Here is a 19,398-nt window from a genome sequence, read left to right on the forward strand (position 1 = left end):
TCTTAGCTTGAAGACAGATCCCATTTGTTATATCTGAACACAACTTCAGCCACCAGTCTTATGAACAGGTGGCACATCACTATCCTCTAAAACAGACATCCCCAAACTGCGGCCCTCCAGATGTTTTGGCCTACAACTGCCATGATCCCTAGCTAACAGGACCAGTGGTCGGGGAAGATGGGAATTGTAGTCCAAAACATCTGGAGGGCCGAAGTTTGGGGATGCCTGCTCTAAAAGTAGTGTGAGAATTGATCCTTGCTTTCCCTTTCATTTAAGTCAGGGGTCCCCAGACTAAGGCCCACAGGCCGGATATGGCCCAAAGGCCTCTTTTATCCGGCCCACAATGACCACCGCCACCCACTTCCAGGTCGGAGGTGTGCCGGAAATAGCTTGCGCGCATGTGCTAGAGTCATTTCTGGTGCACTTCCGGGTCGGAAGATGCCCGTGCGCATGCGCACAAGCTATTCCGGGCGCACCTCCCACCTGGAAGTGCGTCAGAAATAGCTTGTGCACGTGCGCTCCCACGCCGCGTTGCACCGGCCCGAAGCCAGGTAAGTTTGGGGACCCCGGTTTAAGTTGTTGACTAAAAAAAAAGGTGTGTATGTGTAATTTGCTTCTTATGGTGCAGTGCCAATATACAGCATGCAAGCATTGTTTATCTGTTTAGCCATGTATAGGTCTCCAGCTCAGGAACCGCCATTGAGAAGTAGGGATAGTACAGTGGTACCTCAGGTTATGAACAGCCTAGCCTATTTGAGGGGATCTTAATGTACTCAGCTTCAGTCTGTTCCATGATTCAGCTAAGTTTCTTCCACATGATGAGTTAGTTGTTTTCAGAGAGCTACCACCCTGTCTGAGAACTGGAATTTTGAGCATGCACCACCACTGTTTTGTAAGCTACCCTGTAACTGATAAGATTGTGGCCCATTTTAACCCAGACTGTTGTCTTGGCCCCAGCCATCATCTCGGCCCTTCTTTGTGTCTGGCAACATGAGAATGGGCCTTTTCTGTGGTGGCTCCCCTTTTGTGGAATTTGCCCTCCATTTGTGGCATTCTCTCCCCAAGGAGACTCCCCTGGCGCTTTCGTTATATATCTTTATGCTTCAGGCAAAAACATTTCTCCTAAGCCTTTGGTTAATTAAATCAATTGACTCCCCCTGCACACAATTAACAAAGCAGACACTTGCAGAGCAAACTGCTTCAGAGCACTTAAGCAAACAACTTTCTGGGATTTGCAATTGTAGCAGACACTCTAGTTTTTGCCACCATTGCAAGGGAGGATTGCTGAGATATCATTTTGATGTAATTTCCCCACTAGTAGCAGTGCAACGCGGGTGGCGCTGTGGTCTAAACCACTGAGCCTAGGGCTTGCCAATCGGAAGGTTGGCGGTTCGAATCCCTGCAACAGGGTGAGCTCCCGTTGTTCAGTCCCAGCTCCTGCCAACCTTGCAGTTTGAAAGCACGTCAAAGTGCAAATAGATAAATAGGTACTGCTCCAGCAGAAAGGTAAACGGTGTTTCTGTGCGCTGCTCTCGCTTCGCCAGAAGCGGCTTAGTCATCCTGGCCACATGACCTGGAAGCTGTACGCCGACTCCCTCGGCCAGTAAAGCGAGATGAGCACTGCAACCCCAGAGTCATTCGCGACTGGACTTAACTGTAAAGGGGTCCTTTACTCTTACCTTTAGCAGTGCAACACAGTGTTTTATGCCTTAGTCATGTAGGAGTTCATACTTAGGTTTTTTCCACTTTAAAATACTCTTAAGTCAGTTTTCCTTCTAGAAATTTTAGCATTAGGCAGACATGTTGCTATGGGTAAGATCTTTCAAAACCTTATCAGTCATTACTCAGTTGAAGGCTTCTTGTGCAAGTTATTTATTAAATGATTAAAGAGTAAACAAATTGTATGTTGAATTAATAATAAAAGATAATCAATATTGTCGAACTAATCCTTACACTTGTTGTAAGTCTTGAACCAGTATAAGTAAAATGAAAATAGATCTACATTGTAGATACCTTAGTAGTAGTTGTTGTGTGGCTGGTGGTGAGACAGAGGTCCCACAATGTGCAGGAACAGGAAGCCATCAAATCTTCCTTTGTTAATTTGATTTTTACACCACCTCATTATGCCTGGGATTCGCAGATGCAGGTAAAATTAAACAATATATTCTAAACTCACAGTGACAGATGTTACAGATTGCCAAATAAATGCAAGCACTGCTCACTTGCATAGCACTAGTCTTTCTAGAAGATTGCTATAAATGATTTTAAAATTCCTTTTCAATGTACTTTTCATTTTCTGCCACTATTATCTTAAGGAATGTCACAGTATGTACGCTTCTTTCCAACCCTGGATAAAATGGTGCAATCAGTCACTCAGTCTCCTTCCACAGTTCTGCATCAGGTTCAGGCTGTGGCTCCATTTTTCCTTTTCTGCACGACATTCTGGCATAGTAATTACATTCTCCCCCCCCCCAAAAAAAAACATCTGTCAGATTTTAGCCCTTTTGTGTCAAGAAGATGGCATTTTATGTTTTCTCTTTCCCTCCCTTTTTTGTAATTTTAACTTGGTAAATTAAATTATTCAGCCAAATATTACTATTGTGTATTGCACAAATATCCTAGGGGAATACAGTATAATAGAATTATAGAACTGTGGAGTTGAAAGGGACCCATAGGGTCATCAAGTACAATCCCCTGCAATGCAGGAATCTCAACTAAAGCATCCATGATAGATGGCTATCCAACCTCTGCTCAAAAACTGCCAGCGAAGGATAGTCCACCACCACCCGATCTTCCCAATCTTTTTCCATTCTTATAATTTACTTTACAGGAAAACACAATGATATTATTATTATTATTATTATTATTATTATTATTATTATTATTATTATATTTTTCTGTTCAACTCTAAAGGTTCAGGAAGGAATCTCTGGTGTAGTTTTATTTAAAAACTGGTTAAATCTGTTGGTCGAACAATCTATCTTTCCCACATAGAAGTACCATAGAACTGCCAACTCTAGTTATCTTGAAACAACCTTAAATGCCTTCATATCCCTATGGAAATTAAAGATTTACATTCTGAAACTTTAACACAAAGCATTTAAATGCATCTGAGAGTAGGCACTCCATGGGACGTTTGCTATTCAGTTTTACCTGTGCGCTGAGAGCAGTTTCATTTTATATTTCAGAAGACATAAATCTGATAAATTCCAATCCAGTGCATTATGATGTATTTTTATGCCTGCGTACCTTTCACCGAAGTTGGGGTGTGGGATCAGAGTGGACTCAGGATATGAATCAGTGTTGTATAATCCGTTAGTAAAAAGGATAACTGTGAAGAACTTGAAATAATCAAATAATATGGAAATTAACACAGGCAAGATAATTATGACAGTTTTATTTTGATGGAATAAGATTCTGAGTCATTTAGACAGTATTGAAATCTAGTTCCAATTAGAAAACAGCTTAAAACAAAAACCCAACGCTGTTGGACTACAGAAACAAACTCATGGCAATGATGACGTGAATGTTTATGATATGCTGTCATTTTATTTATGCCATCCTAACCTAGCATTGGTCTTTCAATTTAATAGCAATTAACACCTCTTAACTGTTTACATTTGGCTTACAGTATGTCTCTTAATGTTATGTGTTGTTTGAAAACCGTAAAAGATGCATGATTGTGCTATTTTTTTTCAAGTTGTTTCTAATTAATATCTCCACTGTCCAGTGTTCTTTCAATAAGGGTACCTGCCACAATACCTTAAAAAAAAGATCCTTGATACTTTTGACTATGAGCACAGCTGAATAGTCCTCTGTAGTCAAGCTGCACAAATTTTAAGTGACCTGCCCTTTAGCAATGATAGTCACTACTTAAGCATTTGGTTTTGTACATAAAGATTTGCTGCATTGCAGTTCGGAATCATAGATCAGTTTCTGTAGATAAACAAGTGTAGTGTAGATAAACTACTGTTCCAGCTGTTAGGTAAACGAATAAACATAGAAAGCATAGGCTCAGTGATTACAGCATGACCTTGGTGAGCACTGATATGGTGTTCCATGTGACATGACGGGCCTATTCTCTTAGGGAAGCTCTGCAGAATCCCCTTTCAAGCTGTATTCAAAGTTTGCCCTGAAATATCATCTCCACCCATGAAAGAATAATCCATGCACATGTGGATCTCATTGTATAAACCAGAGCGTTTAGATCACACTTCTGCATAAAGATGGCACAAACCCAGTTCAGACTGTACGCTCTTCCATGCATGGTGAAATGTAATATTTCACCACCTCTCCATGTGGCTGTTCCATCTCTAAGATCACCAGGCCAAGCAGCCTCCCCAGACGTATATGGGTAAGGCCTGAAAAACATGATCAACCTCCCAGAGAGCCTACATGCATTGGATTTTACACATGCAAACCCTAATGAAACACTACATTCACATGTGGATATCAGGTGGGAAACGTGGGCTGGATGGGCAAGGTGAAAAGGCATGTACAGAGGAGTGAGATTGGGGAGAGTACCATTTCACCCAGATAGTGAATTGGCAAAGTATCTGCCATGATAAGGAAGGGAAGGCTTGTGCACTGCAAGTGTGTTGCAGTGGGAGCCATGTCAGCAAAGTTTAGCCACACAGCGTCACACAGAGGCAAGATTTGCTTCTATAACAACAGTCCCAAGATTCTGTATTTTCCTATAGTTGTGAATGGCAGCCAGTCATTTGTATCAGAGAAAATAAAGGGGTACACTCAGATACACAATTGAGGTATGTGAGGGGGACCTAACCTAATCTCCTACCTTATCTCTTGCACCAATAATGATTGCAACCATTTAAAATTCAGCCAGTTCCTATCCTCAGAGCTCCATTCTGGTCCCCCCCCCATTTCCCCCCCCTCGTGCTAGGGACAAATGGTGTTTTTTTCATACCAAATACCAGCCACACACCCACATATATTTTAACTGAATTGTGGTCTTCGCAACCAAGTGGCCTTCACTAGCAAGATAATTTGAACAATGGGGCAAGAGATTTAAGTCAGAGTTGCTCACCATGTTCCCAATATTGACAGAGTTGGGGTGAAGTCATGACTACTTTGGAATGCCAATTCTGGAATGAAGTAGGCGAGCATGGCTACTTCATTTGGTGAGTTTCAAGGAGTTATCTTACCACATGTGAGCCCTCCAGGGTACAGGTGTTTTTACTATATGCAAACATTATCCCATCAACAAGAAGGAAACCCACATGTGATAAGCTAATCCCTTGACAATTACCGTCCACTATGTCCCCTACAAATTAGTCGTAGTTTCACTCTAACTCCACCAAAAAGCTTCACCACCTGGAGATGTTGCAAGTTTTAGCACTGTGCTTCAAAGCAATGTCACTTATTTTGAATTTTGCAAAAAGGCCTTGGTTTGGTCGAAGGCTATCTTTTGCATTGCAAAGTTAGGCATGATTTCCCTTTTGTGTCCTGGTATCTGCTTGAAACATTTCCACTTCTGCCTTTAAAATCAAATCCCCCTTTAATCTATGTTCAAGTTAATAGCTAACTGCAAGGGGGGGGGGAGGTGTCTCCTTGCTCCATTCCCTAGAGAGGAAGAATAATGATTTGCCAAAATTCCGAAAGGAATTTGTTATATGGGTTGAGAAAGCCAGATAGCCCTGTGCAATATTTATAATATTGGTGGTGTTAGAATGTAGTAGCTCACTGTTTCCAAAATACAATTCTAAAAATAATTCTGCAGTTTGGTTCACTGCCTTTGTATGGCGAATGGTACCCATTATTGAAAGGTGGTCTGTATTTGTACTAATACAGAGAATGCCAGTTTAGAAATGAGCCTGATTGCATGGTTCATTTTCTTCTCCTTTGTAGAGCCAGGCTGCGGCCCACTACAAAGGCACTAAACATGCCAAGAAGCTCAAAGCACTGGAAGCCATGAAAAATAAGCAGAAATCTGTAACTACCAAGGACAGCGCAAAGACTACCTTCACTTCCATCACTACCAATACCATCAATGCCAGCTCTGACAAAACAGGTTAAGCGATAATCTCTGTTGTGGTTTATTTCTGTTGTTGTTGTTGTTGTTGTTGTTGTTGTTGTTGTTGTTGTTGTTGTTTTTCTTGTTTACCGCCATGTCCGTTTGGTTATGTGCTTGCCACATTGATTCATGCTTGATCCATCATTCTATGTAATATTGATTTCTTTCTTCTTCGCAGTAAATTTATGAGAGTAAGGTAATCATGACGAGTTGTGTAACGGATTTCTCTTGTGCACAAAGTGACTTGTCATTATTTCAGGCATAAATGCATATGTGTAAGATGAGAAATGTCTAGGGCAAGCAAACAATTAAATAGAAATGCTCAGGAACTTGTAGTCTATATGTAGGCGTTCTCTCTCTTGTTCTCTCTCTCTCTCTCTCCCTCCCTCCCTCCCTCCCTCCCTCCCTCCCTCCCTCCCTCCCTCTCTCCAGTCAGCTGTGACACATTTTTGGCTAAAAAAAACAGCACTAATTGAGACTGGGAGCCTGTGATAAAAAGCATTGTTTATCAAAGCTTTATTGTCACAAATTTTTAAGCACTGCATTATTATTTCAAATGGGTGTTCCATGATTTCAAGCAGGATAATACCTACACAGCCCCACTTCTCAGAAACAGGTAAGTGTGACAGATATATATATTATGGTTACTTATTATGGTTGCTTTCAGAGCCTGAAAAATATGGATTGAGAACAGTGTGTGTGTGTGTGTGTGTGTGTGTGTGTGTGTGTGTGTGTGTGTTCTTGTTCCTTCTCCTGGTAGTCAAAAGAATTGCAGGCGGCTAGTGAAGGAGATGGAATTTGAGTAACCTGGTATTTAAAATCTGAGCCACTGTCCAGGAAACTTCAAAGGCAGATGGTTGCAGTACCTCACATGAAAGAATTGATCTTGTCACTTGTCATATGCTTGTTGTATGCAGACTCATGAAGTGCATACATAAAAGACTTGCTGAAAAGAGAAATGTGAAATGAGTCAAGTCGTTTGTTTTTTCTCCTGTAGTTACTGTGGGTGGCAGGCCATTTGATACCAAGGGATTTTCTACACTGCAGTTTAGCACAGCGCAAACTTGCAAGGCATTGGTTCGGAAGTCTTACTCTGCCTTTATATATGGTCATCTTCCCCCCCACCCCCACCCCGAACGCTGCCCAGTTTTAAGGGAATGCAGTGTTTACACTGCAGTGAACTGATCCTTTCAAAAAAGAGTGTTCCTAGGCTTTGTTGGTGTGACTTTCTTTTCTCAGGCAATTGGGGGTGGTGGTGGGGGTTGCTTGTCAATACCTGTTATCAATAAAGGTTGTATCCACAGGTGCGACTTTCTTTCCTTATGCATTTTATCAGCAAACAGTGTTCTGTAATTGTCATTACAGCAACTTTGATCAAAGGCTGAGAGAGACAGTGGTTTGTGCAATGAACTTGTTGCAGGGAGGAGAGATTGGAACCCAGATGTTTATGATCTTTCATCATTTCAACATTCTTTCAGCTGGATGTTGGCTTGAAATATTTTTAAAAGAATCTGTAGAACAAAATACCAAATTGTTGTAATTGCAGGCTTGTGGCAGTTTTATCAAATAAAGAAACAAGAACCAAACCAAAGTAGTAATATGTAAGGTAGAAAACAGAAAAAGGTGATAGGAAAGAATCATAAGGACTGATCCCTTTGGCCAATGCAGAGCTACTGTGACAACCAATTATGGAGTCATCTCAGGATTACTGTTTCTAAACATTTTCATGTCTGTCGGGAATGTTTGATCCTCTTCAAAGTGCTGTTGAACCATGCAAAACACTTCTGGTGCTTATTTCCACAGTCTATACATGTGGCTAGTCCTACCTGATGAAATCATTTGGAGCATCTGCTCAATAAGCTGCATTTTGTGTTTGTGCTACTTTGTGGTCTGGATTGCATAGATTGGGTGTGTGAGTGGCCCTAGGTTTGGGGCAGGACACTGAACTAGATGCCCCTCTATTCCCCTTTAGACTCTGCAGTTTGATTCTTTGGTTTCCTAGATGTTCTCAGTGTTGTTGCTGCAGGTCTACTATTGGTTAACTCAGTTACAATTCAGTGCTGTCCACTGCGAACTGAGAATGCAATTCATTTTGCACATGGGAGGCCCACAATCAGTTCCTCAATAAACCACGAATTAGCAAGTCACAGCCTCTATGTAATCTAACCCATAGGGTTGTTGTTTTTTGCTTATTTATTAAATTGGGTTCTGCCTTTCCTCCAAATTTCTATTGTGTTTCATTAAATCAAAGCTGCTAACAGCAATAAAATACAAACACAATAAAATAAAATAATAAAATACAGTAAAATGCAAATTTAAAGACAAGACATTTAAAACGCATCTATAAAATGAACAAAACATAAAAATAAATTGTTCAGTAGCACCTTAGAGACCAACTAAGTTTGTTCTGGGTATAAGCTTCATGTGCATGCACACTTCTAGTAGTAACTACATAAGCAAATATGGCCATTAGAAGTTTGGTTTTGGTTGTTGTCTGCCAGCAGAAAATCATCAGAGTTCCCGAGAAGACTCTCTCTCAGATGTGCTTCAGTTATTGATGGGAGAGAAAGTATGAGTCTCTCCAAAAACATATCATGGATTTTTTAAAACCTAGGATGACATCTAAACCAACAACAAATCACAGAGCTCATATGTGAACACAGAAGTGACCTGCGATTTGATGGGATCCCTTGTTAAAAAAAACAATTATCATGGCAGATTAAATGTTTTTATCATGGCAGTGCTGGATTTTTTTTTTAAAGATCATATATGATCTATGATTTGATGGGAATTGGGGGGGGGGGCAGGACCCTTAAAGCATGCAGTTTTAGAGGGTAATTTATACTGCATCTGACTTGTCTATCCACATGCATTCTGTCTCTCCTGCAGCACTCCAGGTTCTCCCTTGTCCTCCAGCCTATTCCCCCTTTCCTGCCACCCTCCCTAATTTCTCTCCTACCCTCTCAGTCACTCCATTGCTCAGGTGCCAGTTCCTCCTTTGGCTCTGTACTTCTTAATTGCCCAGTTTTCATAAAGTGGGGAAATGGGGCATATGTCCATGGGCGTACCCAGCACGGGGCAGGGGGGGTGCAGCTGCCCCTCCCTAGAGAAGCAAAAAAAGGGGGGAAGCTCCCACGCAGCAAAAACAAAAACAAAAACAGCCGGCAGCGGAGATGCAGTGTTCATCCTGGGACAGGGAAGGATTGCTGGGTCACCTCTGTTGGTTTTTGCATCATAAAGGTTCCCTCTAAGTCCCTTTCTAGCCAGCAGCTAAATCACTCTAATCCTAGTTACATTGTTTTGCTTTTGTTATTGTTGCTTGATTATTTTACTCTCATAGCTGCTAGTTTATGCTCGCCTTGCATAAAGAGTAAATAATGCTCTATAATAATCAGTAGTAGTAATAGTAGTAGTAGTAAGAATGATAATAATAAAAATAATAAAAATAAATATTTAATATAGAAAATAAATGAATAAATAAAATTATATCAATAATAAATTATATTCTTCAAATCTCCAGTAAATTGTCGAGATTACTAAATGACCTTTGGCCTAATTACTTAACCTAATCTTAGAGCTGTACCACAGTGAATATAGCCTGCTTTGCATGCAGAAGGTCCCTGGCATCTCTAGGTAGAAATGGGAATCTTCTTTATGAAACTTGTAGGTTCAATCCCCATATGGGAGAGCTGCATATTATTGCATTACAGGGGGTTGGACTAGATGACCACTAGGACCCCCTCGATCTATGAGGTACTTTTCTGGGCAGAATAGTAGTGCTATTAACGTCAAGGTTGCAGGTTCTATCCCCATTTGGGCAAGCTGCATATTATTGGTTGGCAGGATAGTAGTGCTGATAAAGCCAAATTTTTGCAGGCCCAATCCCCATATGGGATAGGTGCATGTTCTTGCATTACAGGGGGGGGACTAGATGACCACCAGGAGCAGATGTAGCTTGGGGGTTGCTTAACACCATAATCTTCAACATTTTCTTAGGGAAAGAGGGGCACCCTACCATACTCTCCTCCGGTGAGAGTACTCCTTAATTTTCCTGCATCTTTAAAAGATGTGGTTATTGAATTCAGTTTTGTTCCCGGTGAAGAGTTTGTGTAGTATAGTAGTCTGGTGGCAGGACTGTATATGCATTACTATACCACACAACTGCCGGTTTGTTTAGTCCAGGTACGTAAAAAGGCATAGCTGCCAAGTTATCCCTTTTTTAAAGGGATTTTCCCTTATGCTGAATAGGCTTCCTCGCGAGAAAAGGGAAAACTTGGCAGCTATGAAAAGGCCGCACCAAACAAACCTCAACATTTTCTTCAAACCCAAGAAAAATGATATTAGTATAAGACATGTAATTAGAATAGAATTTTTTAAAAAATTCAAGCAAATAATTGTAATAACTACCGTATAACTACCGTAATAAAACACGGCTATAATTATATATAATAAAATTTTGGTTTGATTCGCCTTTTCCGTGCTGAAATGTCACAACCTGGATGACCATGGCTTGCCCCCCCCCTAGATTTGTTCCTGGGTACGCCCATGCATACGTCCAAATAGTATTTAGGTTGCTCCCCTACCTTTATAGCATAGGAGGTAATTTGGGACCCAGAAACAATGAGAGGCATAGGGCAAGAACCTCTTAGGTTCTCAAACAAAGTTACCTCACAAGTTAGATACAAAGATGGCAGGAGGAGAATCAAGAATGGCATCATGAACTCCTTGAGGAGGAAGGGTGAAACACTGGACCAAACAGATAGAAATCCACACTGGCCCTTCTACTCCACTCAACCCAGTATCAACCATGAATCAGCTTTTGCTTAGTTGAGTGGTGGCTACATTGGTATCCCTGGATGTTGCAGCTTGTAGAACTTTGGGGACTGCAGATAATGGCAACAAGAGGCCATGGAACATAGTTTCCCAAGGGATCCAGGTAAAGGTGTTGCATTGCAACTCCCATCAAGTCCTATTCAAGCACGCTCCTCAAGGGTTCCAAATCACCTTGGGCGCCTGTACAAGTGAAGGCTTTCCCTCCAGACATTTACATTCTGTGTACACATGCCAAAGGGAAGGACTATTCAGTGCAGCACTGCTTCTTACCCAAGTGTATTGTTAACCATGAGTAGAATCACCAAATAGGACTTACATGTTCCTTACTGAGCTTTTAAGAAGGTTATCTATATGCATTCTATGTTGCCAGATCTGTACAGCAGCCTGCGACAGAGGTTGAATAGTATCAAGGTATTTATTGGCTTGGTGGTTAACATGGAAAGGAAGTGTAACAAAGGCATCAACGACTGGAACTTATTCCTGTGCTAAGAATGATTTTACGAAATGATCTAGAACTCTTTACTGTATCTCGAAAGGACTGACTACTTTAGCAGCTACGAAACAGCACAGAAAGCAAATCAGTAGGTTTCACCCCTTATCTACTTGGTAATTTTTAAAGTCTCAGTGCAAGGCAATGGGCAATGCTAATTTTTATGCATTAATAAAATTAGCTTGTGCCAATGATGAATGGTAGTTTTACCTCTGGGAGAAGGGCCAATATAAGTGAAGAATGAAAAGGGGGCTTTTTAAAAAAGCATAGCAGTAAAATGATGGTAATCTTGTAAAAGGCATTTTGATTAATAGGGTTGCATAGTATTTTCATGTCATTTGGAACAATGAACCTTTTCTAAGCCTTACAGCCTTGGTTCTAAAGCCTGCAAAAGTTCACCTTTAAAAAATCTCGAATGGTGTAAAAGGAATGTTTCTGATGCACAAAGATTCTGGATACAGTGGTACCTCTGGTTACGAACTTAATTCGTTCTGGAGGTCCATTCTTAAGCTAAAACTGTTCTTATCCTGAGGCACACTTTCGCTAATGGGGCCTCCCACTACACGTGCGCCAGAGGCACGCAATTTCCATTCACACCCTGGGGCAAAGTTCACAACCAGGAGCAGCTACTTCCGGGTTAGCGGAGCTCGTAACCTGAAGTATTCATAACCAGAAGCGTTCGTAACCAGAGGTACCACTGTGTTCATGATTGTGGCTTGGTAAAAATAACTCCTGAATGGTGAACCTTAGTAGATATGGAAGAGAGACTACAACTCCATGGAGGAAACAAATACATTAGATTTGTCTTGGGTTCAGCTTCAGTCCCTGCAATCTTCAGTTATGGAAGCACAAATATCAGCCTCAGGGAGTGAATTCTCAGCTTTAGACTGTGGAAAGCCTAGAGATGATATGAAAGTTTCTGATTTAGTACATCCTGTTGTACTGGATCATTTTTTTCCCTGTCTATATACACACTATACAGAGTAGTAAAGAAAGAAAAGGGGGGAAACGCCTAGGTTTATATTGCTTGTAAAAAGGCAATTCTTTAATGCCTCACGGCATTGGGAAGTGGCCAAGAAAAGTGGGTATTTAGATCTCTGATAATACTGATCAAAAGCATGTGTGCTACTGAGGAAGCCGGCCTGCTAAGTTACTTGGAAATCATGTGCATACTTTCAACCTGCGCTTTTGGGGAAAAAATAAAAATAATAAACAGCTTTATAAAGCTATGTTTGGAAGATTAATGTGAGATCTGAAGTAAGAGGAGAGGAGGTCTTATTGCCATCACCACCACTATGTCATGTACAAAAATATATATGTTTAAATGGTGGATGAGGTGTCAGCAACAGCACATTGGTCAAGATTTCAGTTGACTGACGCCACAGACAAACTATCACCAGAAAACTTTGAGTGTTTCGTGCATGCACACGAAAGCTCATACCTATGGCAAATTTAGTTGGTCTCTAAGGTGCTGCTGGAAGGATTTTTTTTTATTTTTTGTTTTGACTATGTCAGACCAACATGGCTACCTACCTGTAATTGGTAATGAAGGTTATGGGAAAGTCCAGCCCCTCTGCAATGCGAAGCAGGAAGGGAAAGATCCATTTGTTATCTTGCTTATACCATTAGCCTTTGGGGAACAGAATGATTCTGGAAGGAGCTGTGGGCAAATAAAGTAATACTAGAGCACTTGTTGAATCAGGGTGTTGACATCTCCTGGAGTGCATTTTAAAAATGCTTTAGACTACAGCAGTTTAAATGACATGAACATCACAATTCTATATATGTTTGCTCTGAAGTCACACCCATTGTGTTTTAATGTTCCTCGCGCATAAATGGAATGTCTACATGGTGTAATAGAACTAAGCTGCTTCGGCAAGTGACCCAGCAAGTTCAGGAAGAAAGTTCACAGCACCACAAGGCATACTCAGGTATCTGCCCTGGATAAGTCAGGGATAGGGGCTCCAGGGAACATGGTCACAATGTCACCACCCTCCATAAAAGCATGACAGTGACCATCTTCTCTCCCACTCATCCCTGTTAATTTGGCGGTGCACACCATGCTGAACCCTGGCATTCATTGGATTCCATTCAAGGCTTAAGAACAGGCATCCCCAAACTTTGGCTCGCCAGATGTTTTGGACTACAATTCCCATCTTCCCCGACCACTGGTCCTGTTAGCTAGGGATCATGGGAGTTGTAGGCCAAAACATCTGGAGGGCCGCAGTTTGGGGATGTCTGCTTAAGAATGTTCCACAATTACTTAACATTGGTAACCAGAAGTCACTGAGTACATGAAAGTATGGTAGTTTACATCTCGTTGTTGTTGTTGTTTGTTTAATTCCACAAGGTGTTTGAACTCCAGGTGGATGGCTTATTTTGGATGGAAGCTTTTTATAGTTTCGCTGTGTTTGTATTTGTTTGTTTGCTTGCTTATATTTGTTTGGATTATATTTTTGTTTATTGGTTTGTGCATTCCTTGACGGAAAAGAGGCTTATTTTTTATTATAACTTAAATGAGAGATTGTAGCACGTGGATTATATTTCCACTGAAATCAGAGGCTCTGCCAACAAGCTAATGGAATGCCCACAATTTTTATCAAACCATCTTTTGGGTGTCCTTCAATTATTTGTGACGGGCACTACCACCAAACTTGTGATGAATGGGCCCAGCCACAGAACCATGAATTCCCTGTCCAGAAGGCTCCAAATCCTACCCTATGCCTGGAAATTATAGCTTGACTCCTCTCCCACAGTCACTCAAGTGTAATAGTTTAGCTTTACTTCCAAAAGAAGGAGAAATCATTTTCAAGGATCTGCTAACTGTTTGTAAGATTTTCAACTCTGGATTCCTTCACCCTGGATTTTTTGGAGTCATTGATCAGTTACCCGAACCTCTGTACCACATCTAGACATAACTCATTTTTTTTGGACCAAGTTATCAAATAAGCTGGTGTTGATTGGTGCATGTGTGTTAATTCCAATAATTATACCTGTTTGCACCCATGGAAAATATGAGCTCGTCTTCTTCCTTACTTTTCTTTGTCATCGTTTTGGTCTGTCTGCCTAGTTTTATATATTTCATAAATTTTGTCTTCATCTGAGCCTGTCAGGGGGTAAAACAGGCCAATGGAAAGCTACAGACCCTGACCATTATCCAGCCAGGATCACAAGCCCCGATACTGCTTTTGAGTTTTAGAACCAGATCAAACTGAAATTTATGTAACATATATTTAACAAATAGGAAAGTTTATCTTTGGAGAGCAGTAAAAGTAATGTCTGGGGAATGCCCAGAAATTGCATGCAATATTTCTTCCCCACCCAGTCCTCACTGCTTATAACTATAATCTGGATATACATTCCTGCTCAAACAACTGCACCATGACAAATTATCTTCTGTGACAAGGGAAGTGTTGATATGTTCGTAGTTTTGCCTGTGAGTGCTGATGGGGGAAATAATGAAATACAGGAGTAGTTGAAGCTGGAACAATAGGTGAGAATGGGGAAAATGCATGAGGGCCATGGCATTGTGCAAAACATAGAGATATTCGGTTTAAAATAAATTTAAGATCCAGGCAGAAAGAGAGAGACCATCAGTGCCAACAGACATCTTTCTGCTTTAAAAAAAAGTGGGGGGGGGAGAAGGCATGATTATTTCCTGCATTTCCACTCAGAGCTTCTCTCCGAAACTCATAACTGGCCACTGATGGTGAACAGATGGTGAACAGGCTGAAATGACACACAGCACCGATTTGGCAGGCCCGCTCCCTAAATGGAGTTCAGGTGACATAGGCTATTGCAGCAGCTGCTGCTTCAAAGCACTAGACTGAAAAGGAGCAATGGAGGAAAGTGTAACAGTTGACAGAAGTGGAATTAGGAGAAGGAAAGAAGTGGGCAGGAAATATTCAGTTGATATATAGGGCAGTGCTAATATTGCCATTCAGCAGCCATTTGTAGCTCTTACGGACTTGAAACTTAAAATTCTTCCCTGAGCATTCCAAAATAAGCTTCTTTGCATTGTATATAGTTATAAAATATTTATATGCAGTAATAATTATCATTGTCATTGTCATGAATATAGCCTTAATGGATGCAAGGATGGCATTAGCATGTGCCTAGGGATAAATTGCACCCCCTATTTCTTGGTTTCTTCCCCCTCCCCAAACTTTTAAGATGCCTATGGGATTCAGACATATTCCAGAAGTTTAGGTCTGCATAATTGAAGTGGGTTAAAGCACTCTGTTGCCCCAGCACAGTGAATCCGCTCTATAAAGAAGGAGCTTTTGGTGGCTTGGTGTGGGGTGGTTGACTGAGGTTTTATGTACACTTCCTCTTGTTCCACTTCTATCCCCCGGGGGAAACTGCTCTTTAGTACTAAATTCGAGTTCCCCCGAATTTCCAGAACAAGCAGAAGTGTGAAAGAGCCCTGACTAACAGGGAGACATATAAATACCCTGCAAGCAAGTCAGGATGAATGTAGGATAAATGCTCATTGTTGCATGACTGCCCCACAAGCAAATCAGTATGAATGCTCAGTAGAGACCCGGCATAATTTGAGCTCTGTGTCAACGTTCGTGACTATCAAATCACGATGAGTGTTCAATAAAAAGGCAATCTGCAGGCCCCCTAACTCTACTCTGTCTATGGAGAAACATGGCTTGGCTTTTTAGAGGGGAAAGGGAACCTATTTGCATTTCCTTCCCCAGGGCATCAACTGCGTTTCAAGGGTCTGCATCTTACCTGCATTCCCCACATATCCACAGTGAGAGTGATTAAGCAGCAATCAAAGTCAGCCCAATTAGCCACAGTGCATAAATTGCCCTCTGAATTGCCTAATTTTTCATCCAATGCAGCAACTTCAATTATTCTTGATTTTCCTTTAGAATTCTTTGCTGAAACACATGTGACACATCTGACCTATATTTTTCCTATAAATTTATTCTCCGAGATATCAGCTGTGCCTAATGTTTGATGGTCTATATTTTAAAGCACTTCCTTGACATTACAACTGCTGGTGAAGCTCACCCGTGCCAGGTGCCAAGCACATGACTCCCCCCAAAGAATCCGGGTTTAAGAATCCTATCTACTAGTTTTCTGGTTGTTGTTGTTGTTTTTGTGTGTGTGTAAGCATTTTGATCAGATGATGATCATAAGGCAGAGCTAAAGATTAGCTTGTCAACTTTGGTAGGAAAAAGTCCTAAGTTGTTTATCATATTTTCTTGCTGGGTTTTCCAAGCTATCTCATTTTTGCATGCAATAAGCTAGCCTACTCTAAAATGAGCTTTTTAGCTCATTCACCTTGTCATGGGAGTCCTGAGACATCTGTTCTACAGTTTTATTCCTTATTACAACTAGCGTTCCCAATTTGTCATCCAAATGTGTCTATTTTCTACTCTGCTGGTTTAATAGCTACAAGAAAAATTCAAAATAGGAGTAAACTCGCCTGAGACATCTACCAGTCGATTATTCCTTTAACCCACCACCCAATTAAGTGATCCTGCCTGCTGTTCTATAGCCACCATCAGCCTACTCCCACCGGTTAAATATCTGCCGACAATTTTTATCAAAAGGTCATTAAATGGTTGGAAGCATTCTGATGCAGTCTTTCATGGTGTTCTCATTATTTTTTGAAGCCGGACTAAAATAACCTCCCCAGTTCTTCCAAAGCAATGTACAGTACATGTCAGATTGAAACATAGTGAATGAAAGGCTTTGGAGAAGGTCTTTAAAAAGGCTGTATGGGTTTAAGGCACCCAGTTTTTAGCTCTAAAAGTGGAATTCATTAGGGTAATATTAATACTAGAGGAGGCTCATCATTATTGACAGGTAGGATGTTTCCTACTAGACAGAGACCCTCTGGGAGCCAGAGCCTCGTCTCCTTCTTGTCCTCTAGCATTATCATCTTGTCATCTTACCAAAGTATTCTGATTTGAAATATAATCACTAAGCCAAACCATGGCTAAGCATACATGAGCAAACATGCAGGCTTCTGGAGGAGCGACTCTGCTACTAAGCTGTGCTAAGCCATGTTTTGGTTTAACCCACCCAAACCACAAACTGCACTCAAGGTTTGTCCTGTGGTTTACAGCTCATTGTTTGTCTGGTAGAAACTTTGAGCTCAGGTTGAGATGACATGCTAAGCTTAGTAGCAGCAAAGTGGCAGAACGAGCAGGAACCAAGTGGTTATGATCGCTTCTCTGAGAACCCACATATCACTCCTTCACTCTAAAAATGTATTTAGTAAACCAAGCTTTTAAGTTGTGCAAAGCAGCACCTTAAGAATATAAATACGTCTTCAGGGTCCTGCCTAACCCCTTCTCTTGCTCCACCTGCCATTAACTCTTGAGCTTCGCTGTGCTTGGACCCACAATCCCTCATCCCCCTCTTAGTTCCTGTCATTCAGGAAGAGTTAAATATGTGGGTCTAAAACCTTAAGGATGTGAAAGAAAACACTTTTCCCACCAGAGAAGATAGCAGCCTGGCAGTGAAGTTTTCAAAGCTGTTGCTTTTAAACATTACTGCTCTGGCAGCCTCCCCCTTGCTTGCTCTCCCAGTAATCAACTTTATCCCCTGCTTAACTCCCCCCCCCCAAAAACCATTTTAAAATACTTTATTGCAAGGGTTCCATCAAAGATTTGTTTAAAGCAAAGGCTCCATCCACTGCAAAAAGTTTGAGAACCACTGTTGTAGATGAATAAGTACCTCTTTTAAAATTAAAATGAAAACATGAGAAATGAAGTGCACATCAGACACTTATTATTCTTTTCATTGATTGTTTTTTGTATCCTTCTCTTCCTCATACAGAGCCCAGTGCAGCCAGCATTAATAAAATACAGTATTGAAAATGAATTTTTTCCTGTTTGAAAATCTCCCTTAATTTCTTTCATTTCTTAATAAAAGCTAGCACCAGCGCAGTCTTTAGCATATGCTCCGCCGGGGTGCAAAGATCCGCCCAGCACCCCCAAATTTAGTTTAGCCCCCGAATTAACTTTTATTATGCTTATGCCAGACACCATGCTTACACCTTATCTCTTGTTCACAAAAGAAGGGAGGAAAAAGAAACAAACTTTTTTATTTGCTCATTTATTTACAATACAGTTATATTTAAGTATACAACACCACCACACTTAAACTTATGAAGTATTGTTTAAGCACCTTCTTAGGAGAAACATCAGTCGTGTCAAAGGTGCCGCTGACCCCACTCCCGCATAGAAGCTCAATACAATATGTAACATAAGTATTTTGGTGTAAGAGTTAATTTGGCGTGCACTGCGCCACTGAGAATGACAAGCGCCGTTGTTGAGTCAAGTGCCACTATTGTGAATGACAAGCACTGCCACTGGCGCATTGCGTTTTTGGTAAATGAACGCACAAAGTCAAAAGTCCTTTAGTGAAACAGTAGGTATACATTTCGGCAATACCTAGGTATATATTTATTTTGTTTTTCTAGCTTGATCAAAATTATTTATTATTTCATAACAGGTAGATAGTTAAGAGCTTAAGGCGCTTCAGCGGCGGGCGCCTGGCGCCCCCCCCCCAGAATTCAGTGCCCGGGTGCCCTGCACCCCTTGCACCCCCGGGTAAAGATGGCCCTGGCTAGCACATCAGGGTGCATGGTGCTAGCCCAACCCACTCCCTGTGGTGCTAGTTTTCTGTTTTCAGGGGTGTTTGTTTTTGTGTTTTACACACAGTGAACATTCACTGTACTTCTTTTTCCTTTGATAAGCATAATATGCAATGAATAATAAATGCCACAGAGGTCTTGCACATCATCCTTGATAGTATCTTTGACTTTTTAATGAAATGTTTGTGCAGAATTTTCACTTATACCCAGCTGCAGAATTTTGCATGAATGGAAACAAATAGGAAACACCAGTCTTAGTGTTTTATGTAACTGCGATTACCATGCATTCTGCTTGTATTAATATTGTGTGAGTGTGTTATAAAGCATTTGCCATAGCTAATGCATTCCTGTCAAATCAAGTAATATTAGGAGAGGGCTTTTATAATGAATATTAATATAGGAGACAGTCTAAGTGAA

The 19,398-nt window shown here is 41.0% G+C and overlaps 1 protein-coding gene and 1 long non-coding RNA gene across 18 annotated transcripts in view; one reads left to right on the forward strand and one right to left on the reverse strand.

Moving 5' to 3' along the window:
• The window catches only part of ZNF385D (zinc finger protein 385D), a 410,518-nt gene that overhangs the window by 341,381 nt on the left and 49,739 nt on the right, over positions 1–19,398 (forward strand). For all 15 annotated transcript variants that reach the window (XM_088653767.1, XM_088653769.1, XM_088653775.1 and 12 more), the window contains one exon: positions 5,869–6,031. In XM_088653767.1, the coding sequence (XP_088509893.1) occupies positions 5,869–6,031 (163 nt within the window). The remainder of the gene's footprint in view (positions 1–5,868; positions 6,032–19,398) is intronic.
• Positions 1–19,398, reverse strand: part of LOC118091789 (uncharacterized) — an 81,604-nt gene that overhangs the window by 42,975 nt on the left and 19,231 nt on the right. The window lies entirely within an intron of this gene.

Source organism: Zootoca vivipara, chromosome 11, assembly GCF_965207765.1.
Source record: "Zootoca vivipara chromosome 11, rZooViv2.hap1.1, whole genome shotgun sequence".
In the NCBI taxonomy this organism is placed as follows: domain Eukaryota; kingdom Metazoa; phylum Chordata; class Lepidosauria; order Squamata; family Lacertidae; genus Zootoca; species Zootoca vivipara.